At 39.7% G+C, this 27,865-nt stretch overlaps 1 protein-coding gene across 3 annotated transcripts; it reads left to right on the top strand.

Moving 5' to 3' along the window:
- Positions 1-602: 602 nt before the first annotated feature.
- On the top strand, positions 603-27,720 carry LOC131302327 (E3 ubiquitin-protein ligase RKP). Of its 3 annotated transcripts, none has more exons than XM_058328885.1 (11): positions 623-838; positions 968-2,863; positions 3,902-4,729; positions 7,668-7,828; positions 9,234-9,372; positions 12,900-12,983; positions 14,651-14,932; positions 15,059-15,190; positions 20,758-20,957; positions 24,718-24,922; positions 27,073-27,720. In XM_058328885.1, the coding sequence occupies exons 2-11, from the start codon at positions 1,367-1,369 to the stop codon at positions 27,373-27,375; spliced, it is 3,831 nt and encodes a 1,276-aa protein (XP_058184868.1). In that variant the 5' UTR covers positions 623-838; positions 968-1,366; the 3' UTR covers positions 27,376-27,720. The 3 variants fall into 3 exon arrangements, with proteins under 3 accessions (XP_058184870.1, XP_058184868.1, XP_058184869.1); XM_058328886.1 differs by having other exon boundaries at positions 943-2,863; XM_058328887.1 differs by lacking the exon at positions 12,900-12,983 and having other exon boundaries at positions 603-2,863.
- The last annotated feature ends 145 nt before the right edge of the window (positions 27,721-27,865 follow it).

The following is a 27,865-nucleotide window of genomic DNA, read 5'->3' as shown; positions in this document are numbered from 1 at the left end:
AAACTCATAAAGCCCTAAAATCTCAAAAAAAAAAAAAAAAAGGGCTAGGAGAAACAACGCTTTAGACCGATTAGTGGGTGAGTTTGATTCCACACAATTGATCAGAGTTTAATTCTTGGGGTTATATCGCAAGAAAGTACTGATTTCTTGTCAATTTTCTAGTTGTAACGTGCATGATCTGTCTTTAACCGGATATAGGCCGTGTTTGATAAGGCTCTTAGGGGTTGAGATTGAATTACTAAAGTGATGGTATTAACAATATTGCGTTTGGTACAAAAAATTTGGTTTGTATTTATAGTCTGACCGGACTATTAAGATCCCAAATTGGGTAATTAGCAATACCTCTTGCGAGGTGGTATTGATAGTTCAATCTTAACTCATTCTCATTATCAATCTTTCTATCATTCTAATTCTATGATCTAATTCTATCTTAAATAAATATAATATTAATAATTTTATTTTAAATAAACATTCTTATTACTAATTTCTTCTCCAAACGAGACCATAAGATGAATTAGTTTGATATGCACGTAAACTGACGCGTACCCCATACCCACCGGACCATCAAAAGTCGGAACAAATGAAAAAGGTCAGCTTAACAAACCCCACAGTTGGGGTTCTCTCCTATCTCCTGTAATCCTTTCCGTTCCCAAGTTTTGGCGAACGAATAGTCATACAAGCGAACCCAATCTCTCTCTCTCTCTCTCTCTCTCTCTCTCTCTCTATAGGTATCTCTCCGAGTATATACGCCAATGGAGCCTGCAAAACCCTAATTTGAGGCCGCCGCCTTTACCTCTCCAACATCACAGAGTCTCTCCCACACGACAACGGACAACCTGTAAGTAATTCGTATAGTTACATATATACATCCATGCAGTCCTGACAATTAGTGGTTAATCGTCGCGATTATTGATTTCGTGGCGTACTGCGTCTAATGATCAGTTTCCTCTAAATTGTCAATATACAGAGTAATTTGAATTAGGTGACGTATTGTGTTACTGAGAAACGGGGCTGAAAAGGGGATAATTTCGGCCTGTGCCGTTTGCTGGTGTTTTGGTTTAGAAGAGAATGGAGGGCTGAGTTGTGTACTCGGTTGAATTATTGGATGGCTAATATTCAATGTCGTGAAGAATCGATTTCGCTTGTAATTTTATTTGGTTGGGTATTTTGAGTTCGTGGAAAAGGTTTGGTTTTCAATGCAATGAACTCATGAAGTTGTCTATAACACGTATTTAGTTGTATGTATTGCGAAGTTGGAAGCTTTGGGATCAAGAGGGTGGTTGATTCGTAGGGCTTTAAGTTAAGTTAGCGGTTAATTCAAACTTAATACAATTTGGGGTTGTTGCCGCACTTGCCTTATTCGCAAATGGCAGAAGACGGCTTGCGTATTGGCGGGCTTTCTTCTGGATTGGCTGTGGTATTGAACGACAAGGAGAAGGGAGGGAGTTCTCAAAAGAATCGTCTAGTTTCGTATTGTAATGATTTTGGCGACCAGTCTGTGGAGAGAACTCTTGAACACATTTTCGATCTCCCTTACAAAACAATTAATCCACTGACATCTCCAATTGACTCTAGTTTCGTTCGATCAATTATCCGGAATGAACTCTTGAAGTATCATGTGAATTTGGACACTGGTGTCAGAAATTCAGATGGAGCCTTCACTGCCGGCGATGGTTGTGGACACCTTGTAGCAATTGAAGAATCGAGCATATGTGGTGATATTCGAGTTGTCAAACCACCTCTTCTTTTGGAAAGCCATGCTATGTTCAGTAGTGCAAGGGCCAATTTCTGCGTATGGAAAGAAAAATGGATGTATGAAGTGATTCTTGAAACTTCTGGTATTCAACAGCTTGGATGGGCAACTGTTTCTTGCCCATTCAGTGATCATAAGGGTGTGGGAGATGCTGATGATTCTTACGCATATGACGGCAAAAGGGAACGTAAATGGAATAAAGAAGCTGAGCCGTACGGTCAGTCCTGGGTTGTTGGCGATGTCATTGGATGTTGCATAGATTTGGACCGTGATGAGATCTCATTCTATAGGAACGGTTTCCCACTTGGAGTAGCCTTTAGTGGAATTCGCAAGATGGTACCTGGACTGGGATATTATCCTGCCATTTCACTTTCTCAAGGAGAGCGGTGTGAGATAAATTTTGGTGGCCGCTCCTTTCAATATCCAATTGATGGTTTTGTTCCAATTCAATCTCCACCATCTTCAAGCTACGTTGCCACTAAATTGCTGAATTGCTTATCGAGGTTGTTGGAGATGCAACGAGTGGAGAGGTCAAAAATCAGTTCTGTTGAGAAATTGAGAAGATTGAAGAGGTTTGTGCCAGTTGAAAAGCTTTTTCACCCAGTCTCTGATGGGATATGCGAGGAGTTTTTCTCTGCACTTGATGCGGTAGAGGGGAGCACAGAGTACATGGGGTGGGGTCCGCTCTTGTCACTCCTAATGGAAGTTTTTGGGGCGCATCCACCTCATGATTATGCAAGTTTGGATAGGGTGATTGATCTGTTATTAGGCTTTCAAAGTTCGACACCGATGTTTGAACACATCATGAATGCCCTCTCATGTGGTTGTAAAACAGCGTCACTTGTTCTTACGGAATGCCCATACTCGGGGTCATATCCCTATCTTGCATTGGCATGTCACATTCTAAGAAGGCATGAATTGATGGTGCTCTGGTGGAAATCGTCAGATTTTGAGTTCTTGTTTGAAGGATTCCTATCGAGGAAGACTCCGAATGAGCAGGATCTTCATCGTCTGATGCCTTCTGTTTGTTGGCCTGGTTCATGTGAGGACATATCCCATGAGAATAGCATGATGCTTACCACAACAGCCTTATCTGAAGCAGTCTGTAAGGTATGCCTTTATGTGCGACCTAATATGTTCACCTACATAGCTTAAACAATTGTCTTGTTTAATTCCTATGTGGTTTTTGGATTATTTTGAGCGATCATTTCAATTGCTATCCATAAAGGGTTGAGAAATAATTAGCAGAAAAAGATGTGGGGAACTGTTAACATTTAAGTCAAAGTCTTGTGGGTGATTATACAAATTAGTCATGTAGCACTGTGTGGATCAAGTAGAAATTGAATAGAAACTATAGCTTCTCAGACGGTGTGCTTAAAATTTATTGTCGCAAGTTCTGCTCGTATTCCAATTAGTGGGATACAAATCCAACAGGCTTCACAGTCACTACTTTCTTTCTTTTTTTCATAATAATTCGTTCTAGTATTCGACTATGGATCCATGTTCTTCTTGATAAGAGGTGGTTTGTTGTTAGGAATGCTTTTGCGGTCTTTTGTTTTTCTCATGTAACAGTTATGTGTGGAACTTGCTCTACTTATTAGTTAGTTGTTTGAGTGAATCATTATGGAACTTGTGGGTGTCCTGGATGCACATTCATGTTGTGAAGGTTTGCTAACCTAGTTGTACTGAATTTGCATTGTTTGATGCCATTTTGACCTAGTTGACAATGACATTTTTCTTGCTGTCGCTTCTTTTTACGTGTTCCAGGTTAATTTGTGCAAGGTATGTTTGGAAGTTAGGTATAAACTATGGTTTAAAGATGTTGAAGCCGAACAGAACATGTTCACCTTGTAATTTGGTAAGAAGGGAGTTACTGAAGTTATTATGTTATTTCAATGCAGGGGATACAAATTTGTCACTTCCAAACAGGTTGTCATCAATCAATGTGCTCTAATCCATATTGGTCCACTGTAGATCTTAGTGATCTGTAACTATTGCAAATTACTAGTAGATATTGGTTTGACATGTGTATGGTGTGCATCCATTGTTTGTTCTTTAAGAATTGTGAGTGTTTGCTTTATGGTGTTATTAGTGAGTTCCGATAGTGATTTCATGCTTATCCATAGGTCTTATGTATTCTCTTTGCAGATTGAGGAGAAGCACAGGGACCTTTGTTGCTTAGTCATGCAGTTCATACCACCAACAATGCCTCCTCAGTTGCCTGGTTCAGTTTTTAGGACATTTTTGCAAAACCTTCTGTTGAAAAACCGAGGAGCAGATCGTAACCTGCCCCCTCCAGGGGTTTCAAGCAACTCTGTTCTTGTTTCGTTGTTCACAGTTATACTTCATTTTCTGTCAGAAGGGTTTTCTATGGGAGATCTATCTGGCTGGATGAAAGCATGTGGAACCAATGCGGGACATGGCGTTGGTTTCCTGCACAGGGGTGGCCAACAAAGCTTTCCCCTAGGGTTGTTTCTCAAAGATGATCCCCATCGAGTCGACATTTCTCGTTTTGGAGGATCATTCAGTCATCTCGCAAAATGTCATCCTGTAAGTGATGACCAGGAAGCAGAACTAATTCGGTGGGAGGAAGGATGTATGGATGAAGAAGAAACTAGAGTAACACATTCTAGTAGGCAGAAGCCATGCTGTTGCTCTGGTTATGACGTTGATTTTTCAAGAATTTCTCAGAAACTAATCAGTTACAGAGCTAAAGGTTCTCAAGGCCATTCTAGCTCTATTCCAGAGAGATCTGCTCATGTTGCCACAGAATGCAGTACAGGAAATCTGAATGAGATAACAGAGAAACCCAGCACAAGTGACCAATCTGAATCCGAATTTGGTTATTGGCGAGTGCAGCAAATGAGGATCATGCCAATGGAGAGTAATTTGTCTTCGGCAACACTAAAAGAAGAGGAGCTTCTAGATGCTATGCTTTTGTTGTATCATCTGGGTCTTGCTCCAAACTTTAAGCAGGTAAAGTAGTGTTTTCCTTAGAGAATTATCTATTTGGTAAGTAAACTCTCTTGCGGCTTTCAGTTGTTAATAGTTCGTGTTAACTTGGTATTGAAAGCACCTCACTCATTTTATGAGAGAAATAAAGTTAGCCACTGTTTCATTTTTTAATTTCCTTCCTTTGACTTGCCAAATCACCCTCATCGAGCAAGTATGATCAAACCAAACCAAGCCTTAAGTGGCAATTAATTGGTGCCGGATAAGTGAATATGTTTTGTCCATTGAGCTCCGTCGATGGCATCATGTTATGCGATATACATCAAACCTAAATCCTTTCCAATTACCGCCAGTAAAGTCAATCTTGTTCTACGCCTCCCCTTAGTGCTATCCTACCGCATCTACGGTTCTCCAACAGACGTGCAAACTGCCTTACATCGATTTTCTGTCATCTTATCATCTATCGGCACTACCCCTACCTTTCTACTAAGGTTTGGTATGTAACTCTACCTCCCGAAGTCTTACCATACATCCATCTCAGCATTATCATTTCTACTACCATTGTCTTACTCTTATGTTGTTTCTTAGTACGTAGTAGCCCAACACCGCGTGCCGTATAACACGGCTGACCTAAGAGCAGTACAATATAATTTCCTCTTCAACTTTGTGGGTGTCCCACGTTCGTACAACACTCCCGTAACACTCTGCCACTTGATCCATCTAACTTGTACCTTGTGTTTCGGTGGTTGTAGTTTACCTTTAAGCATGTCAATCCTAATGTTATATTTTTAGAAGTCTTTATCATTAGTGGTGAGGGAAAAATAGGAAAGATACTTGTAACTCACAATGAAACAATGCAAGTGTCATGTGCCAACTAGGAAGCATCTTACCTCTATCAGGCCGACATCTTAATCTTTATTTACAATACAATTGAGGACTTTGTATGCCCAACCAAAGGGTATTTTCTTGGAATTGCTTAGCTTGTTTTGATTCAAAGATTTGTTTGTTGTGCAAATAGGCACGAGTTATGCGCAGTACTGCAGTCTTATTACATAAGGGATAAGAGATAAGAGATTGGAGAAAATAGACCATCGAAGAACCATAGTGTGATAGTGAAAATGGAACCCCCGTCATACATTTGCCAAGAACCTCTAATGGCTTGTGATGGAGGTCAGACATTCTTTGGGGACTTGGAGATGTCATCTATAGACAGCATAGTGGGAATGACTGCTCAAATAATGGGCCAGCTACCAAGTCGTGTATCTGCTCCAAGAGACTCGGGATGTCTCAGCCAACACCAATGGGATTTCCTTTTTTCCCTTGGATCCTGTTCTTTTGATTTATTATTTGGGATAGGATTAGAAGGAAAATGGTTCGTGAGATGGTACCTGTAGCACCTATAGAGGAGAAGTTGAGAGAAAATAGGCTAAAGTGGTTTGGCCATGCCTACCGTAGACCGGGAGATATGCAATAGTTAAAAGTGCGGATAAGATAGCTTTGGGTAGCAACGCTACGGGGAGGGGTAGACCTAAGTTGACATTAGATGCTGTTGTGTGTAAAGATATGAGTCTAATGGGTTTGAGTGAACAAGTGGCCCTTGACAGAGCTCAATGGAGAAAAAGGATTCATGTAGCCGACCCAATTGATTGGGACATAAGGCTCGGTTTGGTTTGGTTTGGTTTGGCGGTAGCTAGAGGTTTACTGACATTTAAACTTTGGATTTTGACAGCAATAGGACCTGGAAATCCTGATGTTCAAGTGTCCAATTTCGTTGAGCTTCTTGTTGTTTATGTGGTAGTGACAAGTGAAATTATACATTATTGAACTGGAAGAGGTACAAGGGATCTGGGGCGAGTTGTGTATTCTTTATATACACCTTGGACTAAAGGGTTTTCTTTTATCTATAATGGGGCAATAAGGACAAATACTTAATACTTCATAGTTCTCTTGAACAGCTAGGCACAAAAGTGGGGTAGATGGGCCCTGTCCAGAAAAAAAGTGGGGTAAATGGGTGTTTGTATCACGAGTGTCATGAAAGATCACTCATCACTGGAGGCTCATTTGTTGAAGGTTTTGGATTTGAGATTTGTTTTGAAAGCGCGTCACTTGTATTGCTGTATTTTGAAGTACCACTTGGCTTCAGGTTCTCTTGCTCTAAAGTGCTTTTGCCGTGATGGATTACTGTTTTTTCTTGCATAGGCTAGTTAGCAACTCATTGACCTGAAACCTCATTCCTGGTTAAGGTGGTTATATTTAGTTATCTGCTAATTTTTAGACATCATATTCTATCCCTAGATAAGGAGGATGCTTGCAACAGGTATCTAAGAGCCAGTGTGATGTTTCTTTTCCTTCTCTTCTTTCTTTACTATTTTCTTGCATCACTATTGTGGCTGATGGGATAGCTGAATGACAGAGTAACCTCATTTAAGCGTACAACAAAAAGTTTGTGTGAAGCATTGTTCAGTTGATTGATCGTGTATACTGTTAACAGAATTATGATTATTGTATTTCTTGTGTTTATCACTTTCTTTTAGAGATCTCACTTATTTCTGAAACTCGTCATCATACTTGCATCGAGTGCTTTTTCTACTTATTGGCACACTGAGCTTGTATTTTGTGAGTTATTGCTATGCCTTAAAAAAAAAAACTTGCAGAGTTGCAGTTGTTTTGTTGAAATCTTTTAATTTCGCTGAAATAGGATTTTTCCCTTTTGTTGGTTTGTCTTTAAATGCCCTCTAGTTTTCTATGTGCTGGAAGCTTTCCAAGATTCAGGATTCAGGCAATTTAAGTTTTATTTCTTTTTCTTTTTAATTCTTGTGTTTCACAACACAGATTTGCTACCATTAAAGATTGCCTGCTGGTTATATGCTTATGATTAGTTTTTCTGTATCATTTATCGTTATCATATTTATCAAAAGGATTCATATGTACCATCATCTGAATGAGGTCATTTACATTGTAGGCATCATCTTACATGTCTCGTCAGTCACAGTCAATATCACTACTCGAAGAAACTGATAGACAAATACGAGAACGAGCTTGTGGAGAGCAACTAAAGCGCTTGAAGGAAGCTCGTGGTGTTTATCGAGAAGAAGTTATGGATTGTGTCAGAAATTGTGCATGGTAAGACTATTTTCTTGGAAATTCGCTTATTTGTTCTGGACTTGTATGTGTTGTTTGATGTACACGTTCCTCCTTACCTGTTTCCGTCAGACTTCAAGCACAATAATGCAATTCTAATCATTGTTCACTAATACAATGACTTGCAAATATGTTCAGTTTATCTTGTGTCACAGCCATATCCTTTCATGTCTAGTGGCATGCACATTTGTCAGGCTTTGCGTTGTTGCTTGTTTTATTTCTGGAAAGGTTGTCTGATCAAGATGCACTTCATCACATATATCCTCATTATGCTGTATTCAGCAATTTGTTGGTTATGCAAATGATTCTGAAAGTTAAGCCTATACCCACTCCTACCCTGAATGGCAAGATGATACTGGGTAATAACCTTTTGTATGGTGTTAATGGAGTTCACAGTTGCTTGTATGTGGGCTGGAGGAGAAGGGAGGAATGGAACGCATCTTTAGATGTGGGGTGATACAAGTAGTTCTCCTCTGTTGGAATTTAGATAGTTGCATTTTGCGCCCCACTTGGCTTTTGATTTTGTTGTTTAGCACTTTTCTTAGCTCCAAAGTATTGCCTTGTCTTTAAGAGAGGAGCATTTTGAGTACCTGTGGTTAAGTATGTAAGCTGGTAGGGTTTTGTAATGGCTGTACTTAGAGTGCCCGTGATAGAAAGATTTGTTAAATTGCATAATGGTCTTTCTGTAGCAAATTGCTTAAAACCATTTATGGTTACTCTTTTCCTTGGTGCTTTGTTTTGCTCACACATTATAAAACAAATCAAATCAAACCAAGCCCATCTAAACTAAACTAAGCTTTGTGTCCTAAGTGATTGGGGTTGCTTCATGAATCCTTTCTTTTCCCATTCTGCCCCGTCAAGTATTATGTAATCCTTTAAATTTACTAATTTGATAACATTTTTTAAATCCACATCCCATATTTTTATTTTGGCCTTCTCCTTCCCCTAGCATCTCCATAAACACAAATTACTTTTCTTTTCTGTTAGATGTACTGGTTTCTGTTGTATGTGACCAAACTACCTTATTAACATATTTCTCTCAACTTGTGTTCAATTGGTGCTACCCCTACCAATTCATGCATTTTCATTTCTTACGACAGCAGCCAGTGTTTGTGCATAGTGAGTCATTGAGTGGTAAGCAGATACGGTGGTTAACCAGATCTTTCTATCATATTAGTTGTAACTGCTAATTAGAATGGTGAATGTACATGCGTATTGCATGTATCTATATTGAATACATCTATATGACGTGTGTGTGTGTGAGTTACTGAAGCAATTGTTGTAAGATTTGCTAATTCTTGTTATACTTTGTCTTGGCAAAAAGAAAAAATTGATATATTTTCATTGTATTGATATTCTTCTTTATTGTCACTGTTCTGTTCTACAGGTATCGTATCTCTTTGTTTTCTCAGTGGAAGCAAAGAGGAATGTATGCAGCATGCATGTGGATTGTTCAATTGCTTCTGGTTGTGAGCAAAGTGGATTCGGTGTTCCTCTATATTCCGGAATTTTACCTGGAAACTCTGGTACATAGATCTTCCCTTTTTTGTGTTCAATTGGAGCATTCGAACAGCGTTTTGGATTCTTTTATCCTGCGAGTCGACTGTATGAGCTTTTATTGTAACGACCCACTCCATCTTTGTACAATATTGTCTGCTTTAGACGCCTAAAGCCCATAGACTTCCCAGTGAGGTCACCCATCCTTGGATTGCTCTAGGATGAGCACACTTAACTATGAAGTTCCTATGCGCTTTGGCCCGCCCTCACGGCTTTAAAAGGCCTTGTGCAAGTAGGAGGGATCTTTTCTTATAAACAATGACTTGCCCCCTCCCGTCCAGACGGAGCCTGCTTCTTGTAGTACCATCGGCCACCGGAAAGCGGGGTGTCACACTTATTCTCTATTCCTAGATCCTAACACGCAGTTGTCCTTGCTTTTATAGAATTTCCTAGAAAAATCTTTTTTAGTAGTCTGTCGAGGCACTTAGAGAACTCTTAGGATTGCATGTGGATTTGTTATCGTTAGTGAATTTGTGTTGATATTTAAGGGTGTATACTTTATTTATACGTTACTCTTACTCCATGAAGACACTCAAGCAGCTGGGCCTGAAAGTACCCGAAGTAGTCAAGCTACTAGCAGTATAGATTATGCTGTCAATTGATGCTTGGGAACACCATTCACGTCATGCATCTGTGGCCTGTAGTAATTTTTTCTAAAGTGACCAATGCACGATTTTTCATTCAAATATTAGCCACTCACACAAACAGTTAGCCCCTCCCAGATAACTGGATGATACAAGTGGAAAGAGAAGAAAAGAACAGAATTACATATGCCTTTTCATTTGCTCTTATAGGCATAGATGGCAGGTCATCCATCCGAGTATAAGGGGCCATATCAGGTGATAGTAACTCTTATTTAAACATGTAACTCTTTTCCACCCACATCTCGTAGCCATTTTTTAGGAGGATCAAATCGTCGTTGACATGGAAAGCATGTCACAAAATGGTATTGCCAACCTTGTTGCACTCTATTGGAAGTATGCTTGCAATTCCTTTTGTTTGGTTCCTGAGGTATGGCGATCCTGGTAGGGGAACTGGCCGGGTTGTTCTAGGATAGAAACCAGAAAGGTTGTATTTCATTTGGCTGATCATGAGACCGTTTGTCAGGAATGAACCTCAATTTCCGTTATCATACAAGTAAAAGGCTACGTACTCTTTTCTAGCTGAGGGCTAACCCAACAGGAGCTATCAAATTAGTTTCAATATTTGTTTCTTGGAAAATCCAGGGTTTATTATATTATCTGATTCCGTTTGATTTCATGGAGGTGGGATTCCATATACCTCTTGACCGAGCAGTTGAGCAGGTTCCATGAGACTGAAAAGTTCAAACCTTCTTAATGGGCTATGGCATGAAAGGATCTGGAACTAGGAGACTTTGGGAGAATTGTTCTTCCTAGTACGAGTGATTGTTTGAATTGCAATGCTTACAAAATTTTGAGGGAGTTTTTAATTAACCACTTTCCAAGTTAGGTCGATGTTATGGCTAGTTGAGGCCAATTGTTGTCTACGCATGGATGCAGTACATGTGAAGTTCTTCTGGTGGTTTATCTGCGTTGCTTCAGTTTTCTGTGCCTTAATGTAGTTGAAGCATCCTTCGTAATTTTAGCATTTCGCTGTCAATATGTAGGTTTCTTACTAATAAGTGGTCAAAAACTTCATAGCTTATATAAAAAAGGGAAATTGATCAAGAATTACATTAGTTATGGTTCAGCCACAGACTATATGGCCTTCCATTGATATTGTAATGACCTCATCTGACTCTTCTCCTGTTAAGATTTGTGTTTTTTTTTCAAGTGTACGTATACTACTGTAGGTTGCATGTATGTGTGGGCTCTCATTTCAGAAAGGATTGTTCAATAAAATACGGCCTTGAAACGGCTTACTGTCAAGTATTGGGTTTTTTCTTGTTTTTGCATTTGTTCCTATGCCAGTGGATTACACCTAGGGCCAGCTTCTATCCCTTACTTTTTGCCTTAGTTGTGGTACTTATGGATGAATTGATTAGACAGCCAGCATGAGGTTTTTTTGATATGTTTTGTTCGCAGATGATATAGTCTTAATGGTGTAACTAAGAAAGTAGCTAATCTAAAACTGGAAATTTCTAGAGAATTGGTGGAGTTATAGTAGTTTAAAATAAGAAGAAATAAAAGTAAATATGTGGAATTTAAGTTGAGTAATAATGGAAGCACAAGAATGAGGAATAAAGAGTAAAAATCACCAGAGACTTGAAATTGTATGTCTTTGTTATCTTGGTTCATTTAGTAGAAGGATGGAGTGGTTGTGGAGGATGTAACCTGTAGAATCAAAGTAGGTTGGCTTAAGTGACGAAGTGTTTCTGGCATATGATGCGATCAAAGGGTGCCTATGATTGTGAAAGGATAATATAAGATGATAGGTATAATTCTAAGATTACTATGCGGGTCAGATTGTTAGGCAAGAGTCTAGACATAGAAAAGATGAGTGTAGCTGAATGAGGATGCTACATTCGAGTGGGGTAAAACTAGAAGAGGTAGCACAAATTGAAGAGGAGTTGATCGGTGATATGCTAGAGTGGTTTAGTACATACAATGGAGACTAGTAGATGCAATAGTTAAGAAAAGCGAAGTGATTGCTAATGGCATTCAAGGAGGATGGGAAGGCCTAAATTAAAATGGGATTTTGTGAAAAAGGAAATAAATTAAGTGAAATCAATGGTTATATGGCCTTTGACAGAGCCAAATGGCGGGAAAGAGTCATTTTGCTGACCATAATTGATTGGAGTCATTGGACACAAGGCTTTGTTTGATTTGTGTCTGGCAAGAAGGAAACATACAAGATGATTCACTCGTATACGAAGTGAAAACATACAAGATGATTCCCTCATACATCATATATACCTGAAATAACCTTCAAAATCCAAACATTGGTTCAAAGAGGGATTCTGCCTCCTGAGAACCAACTATTTGAAATGGCCCCAAATCTGCTTTGCGCTGCAAAGATGGGAGTCAAAGGTCTGGTTCCCTCAAATAGCCCCCCCATAAAGGCTATCCAAGTTCCACGCCTTCTTTGTCCTCTTGCCAACTCTAGTCCCCTTCCTAGTTTACAGCATCACTTAATTTGTGGATGAAATGATTTTCCGTGAAAGCTGTACCAAGCTTTCTGGGTGGTTGGGTAGGTGTGTTAAGTCAGACCTTTGATCTCAATTTCTGCTTTTGCAATTGTAATTATGGAGTAGGAAACTTCCAGCTTGCTGAATATGTGTATTTGTATGAACAGAAGAAAAAGGAATAAGAATGTTTGTTTAGAAAACTGGACTCTATAGTGCATGTAGTTGATTATGAAGCTTTGTTAAGCAAATGTCTTCAGAAAGTTCACCTTTTGCTTATTCATTTAGACATGAATTTCCATATCACTACTACTTTGTAGGTAGAGTTCTCTCTAGGCCCGTGCCTTTTGTTCTCCTTTAGTTATTCTCTTTTTAAGTTTACATATGTTACGTTTCTATGCTGTTTTGCAGGTTGACTGCTTTCATGTGTTACGTAAGAGTGATCCTCCATTTGTACCTGCCTCTATATTAATCAAGCAAGGACTCGCTTCTTTCGTATGTCAAATGGACTTTCCGATGTCCTTCCATGTCCATCTGTTTTTCTTCTCTATTTGCCATGCTTTTCTGTGTTATATGGTAGGACCACATATGATAAACAGCATGTGGTTGTGTGGGCATAAGGGTCTGACTAGTTGTTTGAGAATTTCATTCATAAAAAGTTATATGCACTCCTCGGCATTTTAACCTAGTTGATCATACTTTATGCATATGCATAAACTGTGATCTCATAGTGAGAATAAAATTCGAAGTTATGAGGGTAACTTTTATTTTGGTCGAAGTCCTTTCATTTGCAGTGTTTAAACAGAAATTGAGTATGCTCGTAGGAATGCAAAGACAATGGTTCCAGAAGACGTAGACAAGTTTGCAAGGACAGATTTTCATTATGTTTTTCTCTTTGAAGTCTTGAAGTTTTTCTCTTGGGATTCAATTGCTAGCAGTGATACGTTCCATATTGCATAAAAACAGACAAAAGGGGGGCCCAAAGGAACCAACAGTAGGGCAACAAACAGTAATGTGTGTAGGCCAGGCCAGTGTTCTAAAGTTGGCCTAGGCAGCGGCCTAGAAGTATAGGCGTTGGTTAGACATTTTGTACATTAGTCGGGGATTAATTGGTTAGGCAGGGATTAGTCGGCTAGGTGGCGACTAGTATGCGGGACTTTTCCGTAAATGTTAAAATTGTGAGGATTGAATGTGTAATATTAAGAAATACAGTGGGTTAAGTGCTATTTTAACAAAGACAAAATATTCGTGACCTACCATTTTACGAGTTAAGTGCTGTAACACTTAAAAAAGGATGTACTTTGACTTTATTGCTGAGAGCAAATAAGAAAATGGTTGCAATCGTCTACTAAACAAATGAACAAGCAAGTAAATGACATTTTCTCTCAATGAGGGAATAAAATAGTCGCATGGCGTTGTAAAAAAATTGAGGTAATAGGGGTGCTGAATTTGTAGACTCGGTAATTTTGAGAACCATGAGATCATAAATTACGAATTAAATCGTGAAACAAGCTGTGAACTGTAAGATTCATTGCCCATTTATCGGAAAATTGACTCGTATATTGACATTGGTTAGTGCAGGAGGTCAGGAATTATTAGTCAAACCATTAATTGTTAGATTGTAACTATTTTTTTATAGTAGGTGTAGGTCATCCTTTTTCTTCTTTTTTTTCCGGTAAAAAGTTTAGGTCATCCTTGTTCCACTTTGACGTAAAAAACACATCCATCCAGCTTAATAGTTAATTACGATACAAATTCCCAAGGTGTTTATCCTAATTCCTAATGTGATAATTGTCTTTTTTTTTTGGCTTAACTTTCTACCCCAAGTTACTTTCCTCTAGTTTTGTTCATCGTCAACCATGTCACACCATGATGTGTAGAGCAGGAAAATCGCTTATGGTATGGGGCTTGTTTAAAAAAGGTTATTTGCCATGCCTTGTCTTTAGCTCTTGGAAGTTTTTGGTTTTTGTAAGAAACCTGTGATGTAATTTTGCTATGGCCTTGCTATAAGTTTGGATCTATTCTGATTTATGCATTCATTTGGAATTTCAAATTTGTGTTATGCTGCTGATTAGGCACATGATTCGCCACTTATGTACTGCGAGAATGTTGAATTATGTCAGTTACCATGGAATCTAAAGTATGGATGTCTTATCAATTAGGTTACTTTTGTTGTTACCCACTTCAATGATCCGAGGATATCAAGTGCTGAACTGAGGGATCTTCTTCTCCAATCTATTTCAGTCCTGGTACAGTACAAGGAGTTTTTGGCTGCTTTTGAGAACAATGAAGCAGCCACCCAGGAGATGCCAAAAGCCTTGTTGTCCGCATTTGATAATAGATCGTGGATTCCTGTGACGAATATACTTTTGCGATTGTGCAAGGGTTCAGGCTTTGGTTCTTCAAGACATGGAGAATCATCCTCATCCTCATTTGTTTTTCAGGTAACTGAACATCGTGTTTTTGTTTTGGATGCTTTTTCCACCTTTTAACCCTCCTTGTACTATTCTTAGAGTAAATTCCGAGCTTAACTTTTTATGGCTATACATTTTTTTGTTTTGTTTCTGAAGAGATTGCTGCGAGAGGCTTGTGTCCTTGATGAAGAATTATTCTCATCGTTCCTCAATCGCCTATTTAACACCCTCAGCTGGGCAATGACTGAATTCTCAGTTTCAGTTCGAGAAATGCAAGAGAAGTACAAGGTAGACAGTCGTTGTAGAAGAAATATTTTTCTCAAAAGGTTTATCTTTGGCTGAACAATGCTATTTTAGACATATCTGATATCTTAAAGCTTTTCCAAGCTTCGAGCATTGGATGCTAAGTGCATAAGCTGTATAGTTTTGTCTTTGTCTCTATCGATTGATACCAATTGTTGCACGTGACAGCTAGGATCTAACTCTATTATGTGTATGCTTCTATCCTCCACTTCCATGGGCATTTCTGTTCTCCTTATGATCAAATCCGGAGAGTTTGTTCATTTTGAAAATAGTCCAGATCATCTCTTTGTGATATCACCAGAAGTTAGTCAACTTCTAGCCTAGCCTTCAAGTCTAGTCTTTTTCCCCTTTTGATCAAAAGCCTAGGCTATTTGATAACGCATTCAATCCTGATTATTCATTTCCCGCTGAATAAGAAAAATTCTGAACTACATTGTGTTCACACTGCTTGTCACTTCTCGTACATATTTTATTACAGTTTTTGCGTATTCATAAACCATTTTCCTACAATATTGGGTACTTTCCCATTTGGTTTGGCAAACATGTTCTGTGTGTCATTTCTTGTCCTCTTCGAGAAAGGTAAACAGTTTTCAGAAACAAAACGAATGCACATTAGTGCATAATTAGCTAGTGGAATAGCCAGGTCACTGTTGGTTTCTAGGTTATCAGTACTTGGTAATTGATTGTTATATTTCTAAGTGCCAACTGCCAAGTGTCAAACTTAAAGTTCTCCTAGGTGTGTGTAACCTAGGACTGCATTGTGTCCCATCTTTGTTATGCTCAACCACTCTCAAACTCACCGCAACAAAGCGTTTTCCCAAGTACGTGGGGATTAGGTAGATGAATCATGTTTCACCATGTTGCTCGATAAGGTGGCTGTTAGAATATAGTATTGGTATTAGTCTCACATTGGTTAATGTTGTCTTATGTTATGATTTCCCATTATATAAATAAGAGTTGATTGTGTTAGGGTTGGTTAACACAACACCCTATACACTTTTCCTATCCTTCTTTCTCTCACAAAATGGTATCAGAGCGGGTTCACCATCCACCGTAGATATACAAAACCCTAGCCGCCACCCTTTACCGCCACCATCATCTCACCATGAAACCCTAAATCTACTGCCAACATCATCTCTACTGTAGCGTCGTGAACAGTGCTCATGAACAGTGCTTGCTGGTTTCTCTCTCGTGCTACCTCTGTTTTCTCTAGGCGATCATCGTACCCTCGGGCGATTGTTTTTCTGGCCAGTCAGCCCAAGAAACTCCAAATCATGGCCGAAATCCCTCAAAATCGATTACCTAGTCCCTAAACTGTACACATCGGTGCCTGAATAGCCTCGTCGGCGCCTAAACTGTACTCGTTGGCCATAAACCAGTCACGACGACCCTTGCCGGCAGTAACCAAGTCTCCAAAATCTCCAAAACAGCTTTCCTTCACTTCGAAAATCCTTGATCTCCATCCCCAAGGTGCCGACAACCTCTGAAATTCCCTAAGGAGCGTTCAAAATCATCACACCACCACTGGGTTATGTTCGAAACAATCTGCATGTATTAGTTGGTTGCCTCTTATTACACGGTGATATATTTGCAATGAAATCTAATTCTGCTTCCGCTATCTCTGCTGTTGTTGGTTCTTCATTCAATCGTGGACATGATCATAATTTTGGGTTTCCTAGTCGGGTTTTTGGGCCATGCTTTTGGTGAGCGTGGTAACATATCTTGTTTTGTCGTCTATTTCGTTGAAGTTGGTGGTTGTTGGTTGGTAATTGAAGTTGGTTGTTATTGGTCGTTGAAGTTGGTAGTTGAAATTGGTTTTGTTGGTCATTGAAATTATTTCGTTGATTCATTGGTCATTGAATTCGTTGGTCGTTGAATTCGTTTGTTGGTCGTTGAAATTATTTCGTAGAAGTTGGTTGGTCGTTGAAGTCACTTCGTTCGTTGAAATCGTTGAAGTCGTTTCGTTGGTTGAAGTCATTCGTTGGTCGTTGCTATTGAAAGTTCCATTGTTTTTAACAAGTTGGTTGTTTTTTGTTATTTCTGTTAGTAGTTGAGGTAATTGTTTCGTAACAAGCTGGAAGTCTCCAGCTTGAGGGGGAGTGTTAGAATATAGTATTGGTATTAGTCCCACATTGGTTAATGTAGTCTTATGTTATGATTTCCCATTATATAAATAAGAGTTTATTGTGTTAGGGTTGGTTAATACAACACCCTATACACTTTTCCTATCCTTCTTTCTCTCACAACAGTGGCCACTTTCTGTTATTTGGTAACTAACTTCTCGTTTTTAATTATTTCATCCTAAGTCAATTTACTTGGATCCAGATCCTCTCCCCATGTCTCTCTCCAACGATCTTCCGGAGGTTTTAACAAGGAAGCGACAACACATTAATGAATGCATCCAACAGCTGAGAGAAAGCTAGCAAATTTTGTTCCCAAACCTGGAACAATACGACGCCGTTTTGCGAACATGTCCCAAACGGCTGCACCTCCTCCGTTTCTCTTGGAATTAATGCTTTTACATATCTGATCAAAGATTCCCCACCCCCACTGTAGAAGGAAACCCACTTCTCACCGAGATACAACGAACATTCAGTCTGGACTTCTGGATAATCCTCATTCTTCGATGATTAATTTGCTCCTCTCCTCTCCTCTCCGCTCCCCCCCTCTCTCTCTCTTGACTACTCCATTTCTCTCTACCTCGATCTCCATTGAATGTAGGTTTTATTTTCATTTTCAATTGCTATGAACACTTGGCCCTCAGGATTTTCCTGATTAAAAAACTTATTTCAATATACTAATTGCTGAATCATCATACCTTGATCATCCATCACTGATCAATTAACCACGTAGAGTTCAGAATCCTTCATGAACACAAAAAATTGTCAATACATCTATAAGTTGGATGGAAAAACTACGTTAGGTTGCCATTTGGGCATGTGGAAGAAACGGCGTCGTATTGTTCCAGATTTGGGAACAAAATTTGCTAGCTCTCTCACAAACGTTGGATGCATTCATTAATGTGTTGTCGCTTCCTTGTTAAAACCTCCGGAAGATCATTGGAGAGAGACATGGGGAGAGGATCTGGATCCAATTTACTTTCCTTATCCCTAGCGGATGATGCGACTCTTCCTGACTGGGGCCACTTATCATTCTTGGTTTTGCATGACCAAACTGCTTTTGCTCTGTTTATCTGTTATCCTTAAACAGCTGGTTCAACTCCTGATGAAGGAGGTCAGTTTGTGTTGGCTGCATGAGTTAAAACTTAGAAGAAAGTCTCATTATTAACATGAGTATTTGATCTGCTCGGATCCAAATTTACAAGTGACTTGAGCAGTTGTGATTTTGCTATGTTCCTGTCATGGTCATGCAAGATAGTTGTGGAAAGGTTGAAGTTGATTGGTTCAAGTCACACTCGGAAGTCATAAGTTAGTCTCCATATTGAGTCTAGCTGATTGACCTGGGTCATGCAAAAAGCCTCCCTTTTACCCATTGCAGTGATCCTAGTCCGCAAAGAACGAATGGCTTTGTTAGCATGATTTAATGAGTATCCTATTTATTGGTTCAGCACATGACTGTTCCTCATTCTCCTATTAGGTATAGGGTTTCTGCTGCGTTGCCTCTGATGATAATGCATGTGTAGGACATGTTTAACAATCCTCCCGGGAAATAAATTTCTTCCGTATTGGATCGCTTCTATAGAAGAGTGAAGTTCTGTCCTGGGATTCTTTAGGTTATGCTCTTATTTCTCTCTCCCTTTTTTTTTTTTTTTGCGGCGAGGATGATAAGCTTTGAGATGATGCTACATGTGAACGCAGTATTTAGACTTGTCTGTGTTAGTTATCTTTTAGGAGTATATTGAAGGTAGTTTAACTTTTTGGCTTGACTTGGGGTTATTTATGGTTATGAGGGTTTGCTATATAGTCTCTTTACTATTTTTGTAATAGTGAGAACTTTGATTCAATAGTACGATCACATTATGGTTTCTACTTTGTATTGTAACATAGTATCAAAGCCACCACCGATTTAGTTTGCGGCCACCACATTCGAGGTAGTCCTTAGTCTTTCCCCAGGTTGCATCCTTGGCAAATTCTTCTTTCTCCCCCGTCTTTCTGCAACCAGCAGTAGCCCTCATCTTTCTGTATCAATCTGGAACAGCAATCTACTCCTTCCTGCCTTAGAGCTCTTACATCATCCGACAACCACTGCCAACCTTTTCTGGAGCCCTTCTGACCTCTGGTGACCACGGACACCATTAACTGGAGCTCTCCCAACCTCCGGCGGACTCTCAAACTATGTCACCCAGTTCCGAAACAGCTCTGTATCTTCAGATCTATCCTGTACAGTGCTCGGTGACCCTTGTCGGAACTTCGTTGGTCACTTTCGACCCAATGAAGCCTATCCTAATAAAACCCCTCACTGAAATGGTGCAAAAAACGTGCAGCGTCCCGATGTCCAGCAACTTCTATAACTGCATCATCATAAACTCCTTACATCTTCAGATCTTTCCCAGTACAGTGCTTGGCAACCCTTGCTGGAGCTTCATTGGCATCGGAAGCACTTGTTTTGAGCTAAACAACTTTCGTTTGCACTTCTCTCTCTCGAATGTAGTTTGAACAGTGTGGCGACACTTTCCGACAACCCTTGCCTACCTCCGGAGTTCCATAGAACTTCTGAGATCCGATCTTCTTTGGAAGAACCTGCAACAGAGTTGCATTTTTAATAGTCCTTGGGGGTGTGCTGCTAGTGAATTTTATGGTCTGTGCAACGGTTGTTGATCAAGCAATTTATATTCCTTTGGAGAGGCATAAAGCCCGCTTAGTTTGCCACAACATTTCTATCTCACGTAAATTCATATTTGCGATCCAGGTCGTATAAATAAGTATTTATCGACTCGAGAATGATTGCCATTTCGTTTGCCACAACATCTTTATTTTGGCAATGTAGTATACCGTTTGTTCCATCCTCTGCTCTAGTTGGCTTATTTGTGCGCGAAGACTCGTACTATGGCTCGTTTTTGTTTTCTATTTGGCAAATTCACAATGCTCTCTGCGTTCGTAGCATTTTCGGCTTTTCTGTGCTATTTATATTAAGTGTAGTTTAGTCCTTTGGCTTGATTACCGTTTACTTGTGGTGTTTAGGGTTAGGTGGTTAGCTATATAGCCTAATTACTACTCTTGTACAATTGCATTTTGATTTCTACTCTACGTTGTAACACTATAATTGACTCTATATTCAAAATTCGAATCTCAAGGGGTGGACCACGGGTCGCTCCCCGCTAGAGGTTGCTTCTGTCGGGGCCTAGGTCCGCTAATTACTTGGATATTTACGACGAGGGAGCTACATCTACCAAGGATTAGCTGGCGCGAGTTGGCAGAAAAAGAGAGAAAAAGAAAATAGAAGCATCATCCCTTGACCAAGGCAAAATGCTTGAGAGCTAGTAGTAGTTTAATCATTGTTCCACACGTAAAAGCGTTGGTCAATAACTAGTTCCTCCCCATCCACTCATATTTGTCCCCTTGAAAGTTTAAATTTTCTTAAATTTGTTTCAGGTTTTGGAGTTTCAACAAAGGAAATGCAGCTTCATATTTGACCTGTCGTGCAATCTTGCAAGGGTACTTGAGTTTTGTACGCGTGAGATTCCTCAAGCATTCCTGTCAGGAGCAGATACAAACCTACGAAGACTCACTGAGTTCATTGTGTTTATTCTAAGCCAAGTCAACTCATCAGATGATCCTGAGTTTTTTGAACTGTAAGTTTCTCTGTGAATGAACTTTTTTCCAGCTTCTAGTATTTCATTTTTCACTTTCGGTGCTCTAATCAATTATCTGTTGGTTCTTCCTTGTAATTGTTGGGTGTATATGTTGCTTGGAAGGAGCCACGAGCTATTGTCCACAGCTATGTTGCGTGGACTCTTATATATTTGTGAACCTTGACACTCGGGAAAGGGTCGCACCCTTTCACATGAAGTTAGTAGGGTGCGGGTCCCAAATAACTATAAGGATATGTTCGATATTTCTTTTTTTATCTTGATCTGTTTGTAGCATAAATAAAGTCATAATCTATCATAAGGTCTCCAGAGTTCGACCAATGGAATCATATCTGCTCTCTTTTTAATAATTAGTAAAAAAAGAAAAGTTCTTCAAAATTGATCTAGAATAATATCTTTGAATAAATTTTATTTTTGTATAAAATGTTCTTCTAAATTGATCCAGAGTAAAATCTTTAATAATAAGTTAATCTTTGAATAAAATGTTTTTTTTTGTAGTAATTAATAGATATGTCAACCTATCATTTTTTCATTACAAAAATTAGACAGTTCAGGACAAAAACTCTCTCTCTCTCTCTCTCTCTCTCTCTCTCTCTCTCTCTCTCTCTTAAGTGGTATATAAAAAGCTCTCCCTTCTTTCTAGTTGATTTTTTTTTTTGTTCCTTTTCTCCTTTGTGTTTAATTTCCGTTCTATGATGTATGAAGCACCTAAATGCCGCTGTATTTGTGTTGGGGACATGGATTTTCATTGGACACATCTCGAGGCGCGTCAAACATGCCATGTGATTTGTTCCAATTTGTTTAGTATTGTTCTTTATCTGGGCACATGAAGGACAAGCTTTTGATATGCTTGTAAGTTACTGGATAAATTTTTATATTGTAGTTCTCATAGATAACAAAATGTTGTGTAAATTATAAGATGAAACTAGAGTGTACATTGAAAAACAGCACAAAAAAACAGCCTTATATTGAAGGACACCAATGAAAAATTAGAGAACACTCCACCATCTTGTAACTTCCTACACTGGCAACCATTCTCCATCTGGATGGCTGTGGAGTTCAGTCGCTTCAGCCAAGGGAAAGATTCTCTCTCTCTCTCTCTCTCTCTCTCTCTCTCTCTCCCTTCCTTTTGTATTGTTTTTTTTTCTTCCCATAGAAAGGTTACGTTCTCTCTCTTAATCTTCTTCCAATATCAGTGTCTTTTGTCTATTTTACTGGTTGTAGGTCGTCTATTGTGTTGATCATGTACTAATTACACAGATTTACCGTATTTTATTTTTGGCCGGCATTTGGGGTGAAAATTAGTCCAGTTTTGAGCTAAATGGCCACTGAACAGATAGTTTTGGTATGGGTTATATTATATAATTTATTTGTGAACCAAAACTGACTGGAGAAAGCATCAAACCAAGCCGGTTCGTTTTCGGCACTGGTAGTTTTTTTCAGCTTGTTTCGGCGTGGAATGTCAAAAATAGCAATCAGAAGATCAAATAGCAGTAGTATTTAAGAGATATCAAATCTAGCCGAGTCCCAGTGTCCTTGGCGTAAGAGTCAAATGAATCTGATACTTAGACACGTGACCACATCCAACATCTGTACCCGATCCACGTAACATAGGTAACTGCGAATGTGTTGCTGTTACAGTTGACCCCTAGACCATTCGCTACGAAGTTGGTCATTTTGTGTGACTTATGTTTGCTTTGGGTTTTGTTAGACTTAGAATATGCATCATGTAATTCATCAGTTTTAGCAACCTTGTATTACTCGAAACTTGGAAGGCACATATATATAAGATGACCAAAAGTTAATGTTCTCTCAGTCCCTTGTTTGTTGCTTAGTATTGTCGTATAATCGAATAGGATATTGTGGTACTGACAAGTAGAATACATGTACCGACGTATCAATTACTTCAAGATGTCTCTATATTACTCATATTTTTAACCTATATCTTTATTTATGCGCTTTAGGGAAACATTGATATCTATTAGGGATGAAAATTTTAACTGAAACAGAACCGACCAAACCAAACCGAACAATTTTTGCTTAATTCGGTCGGTTTGGTTCGGTTTTGTTTTTTTGAAAACCGAACGGTTCGGTTTCGCTCTCATAGAAAAATCAACTGATTCAAACCGAACCGAACCGATTATATTAAAGGGGTTATACTTTCAATCCTAGCCGTTGGTGTATATATATATATATATATACGACACACACACACACACCCCTAAGATCAACAGACCCTAGAATCTTCTTACATCTAATTACTCCTTCCCATCTCCGACCTCACTTCCCATCGCCGACATCACTACCCAGTATTCCACGTGGAAACGCCCATTCCTCTCTCTCTCTCTTTCTCTCTCTCTCTCTCTCTCCTGCGAGAACGAAGTACACATCGCAAGATTGCCATGGATAATGAAGAACAAATTGCAAGATCGCCATGGAGAACAAAGAACAGACGGCAAGAAAAGATTGCTTCGATGGACTCCGAAAGCACAGATCCACACCTATTTTCCTCTCATCTCACTGTAAGATGATCTCAAAAGGTTTAAAATCTCGACAGTCGACATTCAACAGGTTCGAAACAACATTTTTTTGAAAAAATAAGGGCTTTTTGAAAATAACCTTTTTTCTATTTAGTTTACAAGATTTTGTATGATTTGTGTTGTTTATGGATGGATTTGGACGTGATTTTATATGATTTGTGTTGTTTATGGATGGATTTGGAAGTCCAGCTGCCATTTTCTTTTACAACAGTCAAAAACTGATGGAACCGACCGAACCAAACTGAACCGCCAAGACTACCAACTGAACCGACTGTTACTTCTAGGGATGGGTCAGTGTCGGTTTGGAAAATACAAAAACTGACTTGGTCGGTTCGGTTCAAAAAGTGGTAAAAGTGTCGGTTTGGAAAATACAAAAACTGACTTAGTCGGTTCGGTTCAAAAAGTGGTAAAAGTGTCAGTTTGGAAAATACAAAAACTGACTTAGTCGGTTCGGTCCAAAAAGTGGTAAAAAAACGACCGAACCAAACCGATTTCATCCCTAATATCTATGCTTGATAAAATTTATCACCTTCAACTGATTATATACATTTTACAAGGGTTGCGATGTATCTTGTTAAAGCATCCAACTCAAAATCAACTAGCAATGAGCAAAGAGGTCGCTCAGGTTCATATACTAGTTCTGGAGGTTATAATAAACCAATGTGGACAAGATCTAACACTCTTCCACACATGCGACCCCTGACCCGCACATGGGGAGGTGATCAAAGGATCCATAACTTCAGGATTATAACGAAGCAATGTGCGCTTAGGCACATACAATGGGGAAATCAATCTAGAGAGTCGTGTCCAAAACCCTTTTGAAAGACTAGTTTTGATACCATATTAAAGCATCCAACTCAAAAGTCAAAACCACTTCGTAATGAGTGAGAGGCCGTCCAAACTTATACTCCCTCCGTCCCATTTTCATTATCCATTATTCATTTTGTTTCTTTTGTGTCTATTGCCTAATATCTTTCAATGTGGATCTCAAAAAATATACAATATGAATTTTATTTGATAGATTTTAATTTGTTCTATAATACATAGTTGTCGAAATCATGAAAAACGTTATCAATTAAAAGATATAGACAATAGACACAAAAGAGACAAAAGGAATAATGGACAATGAAAATGGGACGGATGGAATGTTTTGACAGCCAATGTGGCATAAGCTCTAACATATTAGTATTCTTTGCTGGCAGGTCACTAAGGCGGCATGGTCAATCACCAGAGAGAGTGAACAGAGGCATGATATTGGCACCACTTGCTGGCATGATCTTGAATTTGATGGATGCTAGTACAGAGACAGAATGCAGCGAGCAGAATGATGTTGTGGGGGTATTTGCAAGTATGGACTGCCCTGATACTGTTCTATGCGGTTTCCAGTGTCTTTTGGAATACAATTGGGTTAGCTCTCTCTCTCTCTCTCTCTCTCTCTCTCTCTCTCTCTCTCTCTCTCTCTGTGTGACCTAAATCTGGGCACGCAGAGGGACCCTAATCAGATCTGTTGTAACGTATGCTTATAATAAAATATTGCACATTCCATACGGGGTTAGTTCATACCTCTTTCTTAGTACTACCAAAACAATTTATAGTCCTTGTCCTTTGTTTTTAACCTTCTTCCCGTGTGGACTTGGTGAAGTCTAAACTGGACAAGTCTGGTAATCTAAGCTTAACGTTCACCAGCTTGACCACTTTTCATGGCCTTTCCATCAATGTGCCAGGCATCAAATATTTTCCTAAAAACGTATAATACTTGTGTTGGGTTTTTCCCACATTAAATGCAGTTTGAAAAAGAAAAAGAGATTTGAATGGAATTAGAGTTTTTGTGTTAGCCACTCTTTTGTGTATATAAAATGGGCCTTGTGCCGTGAAGAGGAGAGTGGGGGAGAGAAACTGAGCAGAGAGGAGAGGAAGGAGCCCCTTCGGGGGTCTCTCCCCACCGTGAGATTGTGTGAGAGAGAGGGAAAATAGATATGTCGGGGGTGAGTGAAAAACATTTTGTGAGCCATGGTGTTAGGAGCTCGAGAGGGTTTTTCATCTCATGTTGTAATCGTCTATTTTTCCATATAGTGAAATATCTCTCCCGTGGACGTACCCGAGTTTGGGGAACGACGTATTTTGGTTGTGTGTGTTCTCTCGCTGTGTGATTTGTTTTTGTTTGTTGTGCTTCCGTTGCGGGTGGGATTACCAGGCATAATCCCAACAAGTGGTATCAGAGCTAATGGTTAGAAATCCTGGGAGCAGTCGTCGATTGTAGATCTGGACTGTGGTTGCCGGGAAAATCACACCACCCACCACCATTTAAGAAGAAGATTATGATGGCGGTGACATGGGTGGTTTGGATGATGATGGTCCTGCTTATGGTGATGGTGACGGCATTTGTGCATGTGGCTGTGAGATGCCGTGCATATGTGTATTGTGTATGTCATGCCATGGGTTTTGTGAAGATAGCATGGCAGATGTGCAAGATTGCAAGTGTATGACATGTATGTGTTTATGGGTATGGAAATATTAGTACATTAGTGTGTTTGGGCTGGTAGACCAAGGAGAAGAAAAAGGAAAATTCCAAGGCGACTCTAGGTGGAGCAAGGATACATTCAAGGGAATGACACAGGCGCCAGCTAGTCTTAAGATTGGAGCCGGTGAATAGGCAAGTCGCGGGTGACTAGACGTTCACGTGATAGCTCCGGGTGCAAGTGAATAGGCAAGTCACGGATGACTAGACGTTCACGCAGTGATGGGGGTGCGAGGCATTCAAGTGAGGAGGTGCGAGCCGCCTGAGCAAGAGGGTGCATTTCATGTGGGAAAAGGGGGTGTTTGTTGGGTTTTTGCCACATTAAATGCAGTTTGAAAAAGAAAAAGAGGTTTGAATGGAATTAGTTGGCTGAAGAAGTAAATGTGTTTTTGAATTGAGTTGGTGGCGGCTGTGCATTAAAGGAGCAATTGTGGCAATTGGGTTCTAGACTCTTCTTTGGTCAGTTGAAGAGTTTTTGTGTTAGCCACTCTCTTGTGTATATATAAAATGGGCCTTGTGCCGTGAAGAGGAGAGTGAGGGAGAGAGACTGAGTAGAGAGGAGAGGAAGTCCGGAAGCCCCTTCGGGGGTCTCTCCCCACCGTGAGATTGTGTGAGAGAGAGAGAGAAAATAGAGATGTTGGGGGTGAGTGAAAAACATTGTGTGAGCCATGGTGTTAGGAGCTCGAGAGGGTTTTTCATCTCATGTTGTAATCGTCTATTTTTCCATATAGTGAAATATCTCTCCCGTGGACGTATCCGAGTTTGGGGAACCACGTATTTTGGTTGTATGTGTTCTCTCACTGTGTGATTTGTTTTTGTTTGTTGCGCTTCCGTTGCGGGTGGGATTACGGGGCATAATCCCAACAACCTGTTCTGTGGACAAGGAAATCTTTTGCCTTTCATTTTTGGCGGTCTTCTGTTGTGGGCCTATGGAACCGTGCTTGTTGAAGTGTTATTTGGATGAGTCCACTAATCTATATACTCTATATGTACGCACTTTTTTACCATTTTTCTTGACACCGTAATCAAAATTTGCCAGGCTGGATCCTTCAGAGGAGATGCTTACGCTATAAAACTGAGGCAACTGGAGCAACTGTCAGCCCTACTAATTAGACGAACCGAGTCGAGGCAAATTGAGAGGGTGAAATATGAAGGAGATGTAGATTTTAATGATAGCGAGTGCTGCATCTGCTATGCGTGTGAAGCCGATGCCCAGTTCATACCGTGTTCCCATACGTCTTGTTTTGGCTGCATTTCTCGGCATCTCCTTAATTGTGAGAGATGTTTCTTTTGCAATGCAACTGTACTGGAGGTCGTCAGGACTGGCTTGAGGAAGGCTTGAAAAATGTGGTGATTTTCTCGCCTTATTATCGCCTTTTGTGGAGCTCCTTGGCGATCAAGCGATGGTCGGGGTCTAATTTTTGAAGGTGGGGTCTAATTTTTGAAGGTGGTTAGCGTATCTCAAATTTGAGATCAGATCAGGAAACTATTCAAAGAATGGTTTTATTCTTAGCAGCAGCAGCTAGAGAGACAGTTACAGTGTATTATTGTGTATATGTATTTGGGAGGTAAATTAGTGGTGTAGGAAGAAGGTTTGCTGAGGACTTGGAACGAAGAATTTTGCAGGGGAATAGCATTATTTTGTAAATATGAGATGTAAATGGAAGGGGTTTTTCTTTTGAGACTCTCTCTCTTTGTGGGTGTGCTTTTGGGTTGTTCTTGTGGAGTATTTGCGAGCAAAATTCAAACTGTTCTTGCACAGCTTGCCTGCAAATTTCGCAAATCTCCAATGCAAAGAATCAAGTGGATGAGAAAAACTTATTCGCAGAGCT

This window comes from Rhododendron vialii, chromosome 10a, assembly GCF_030253575.1.
Source record: "Rhododendron vialii isolate Sample 1 chromosome 10a, ASM3025357v1".
Taxonomy (NCBI): domain Eukaryota; kingdom Viridiplantae; phylum Streptophyta; class Magnoliopsida; order Ericales; family Ericaceae; genus Rhododendron; species Rhododendron vialii.
The sequence above is the reverse complement of the archived record's forward strand: the minus strand, read 5'-3'. Positions and strand labels throughout refer to the sequence as shown.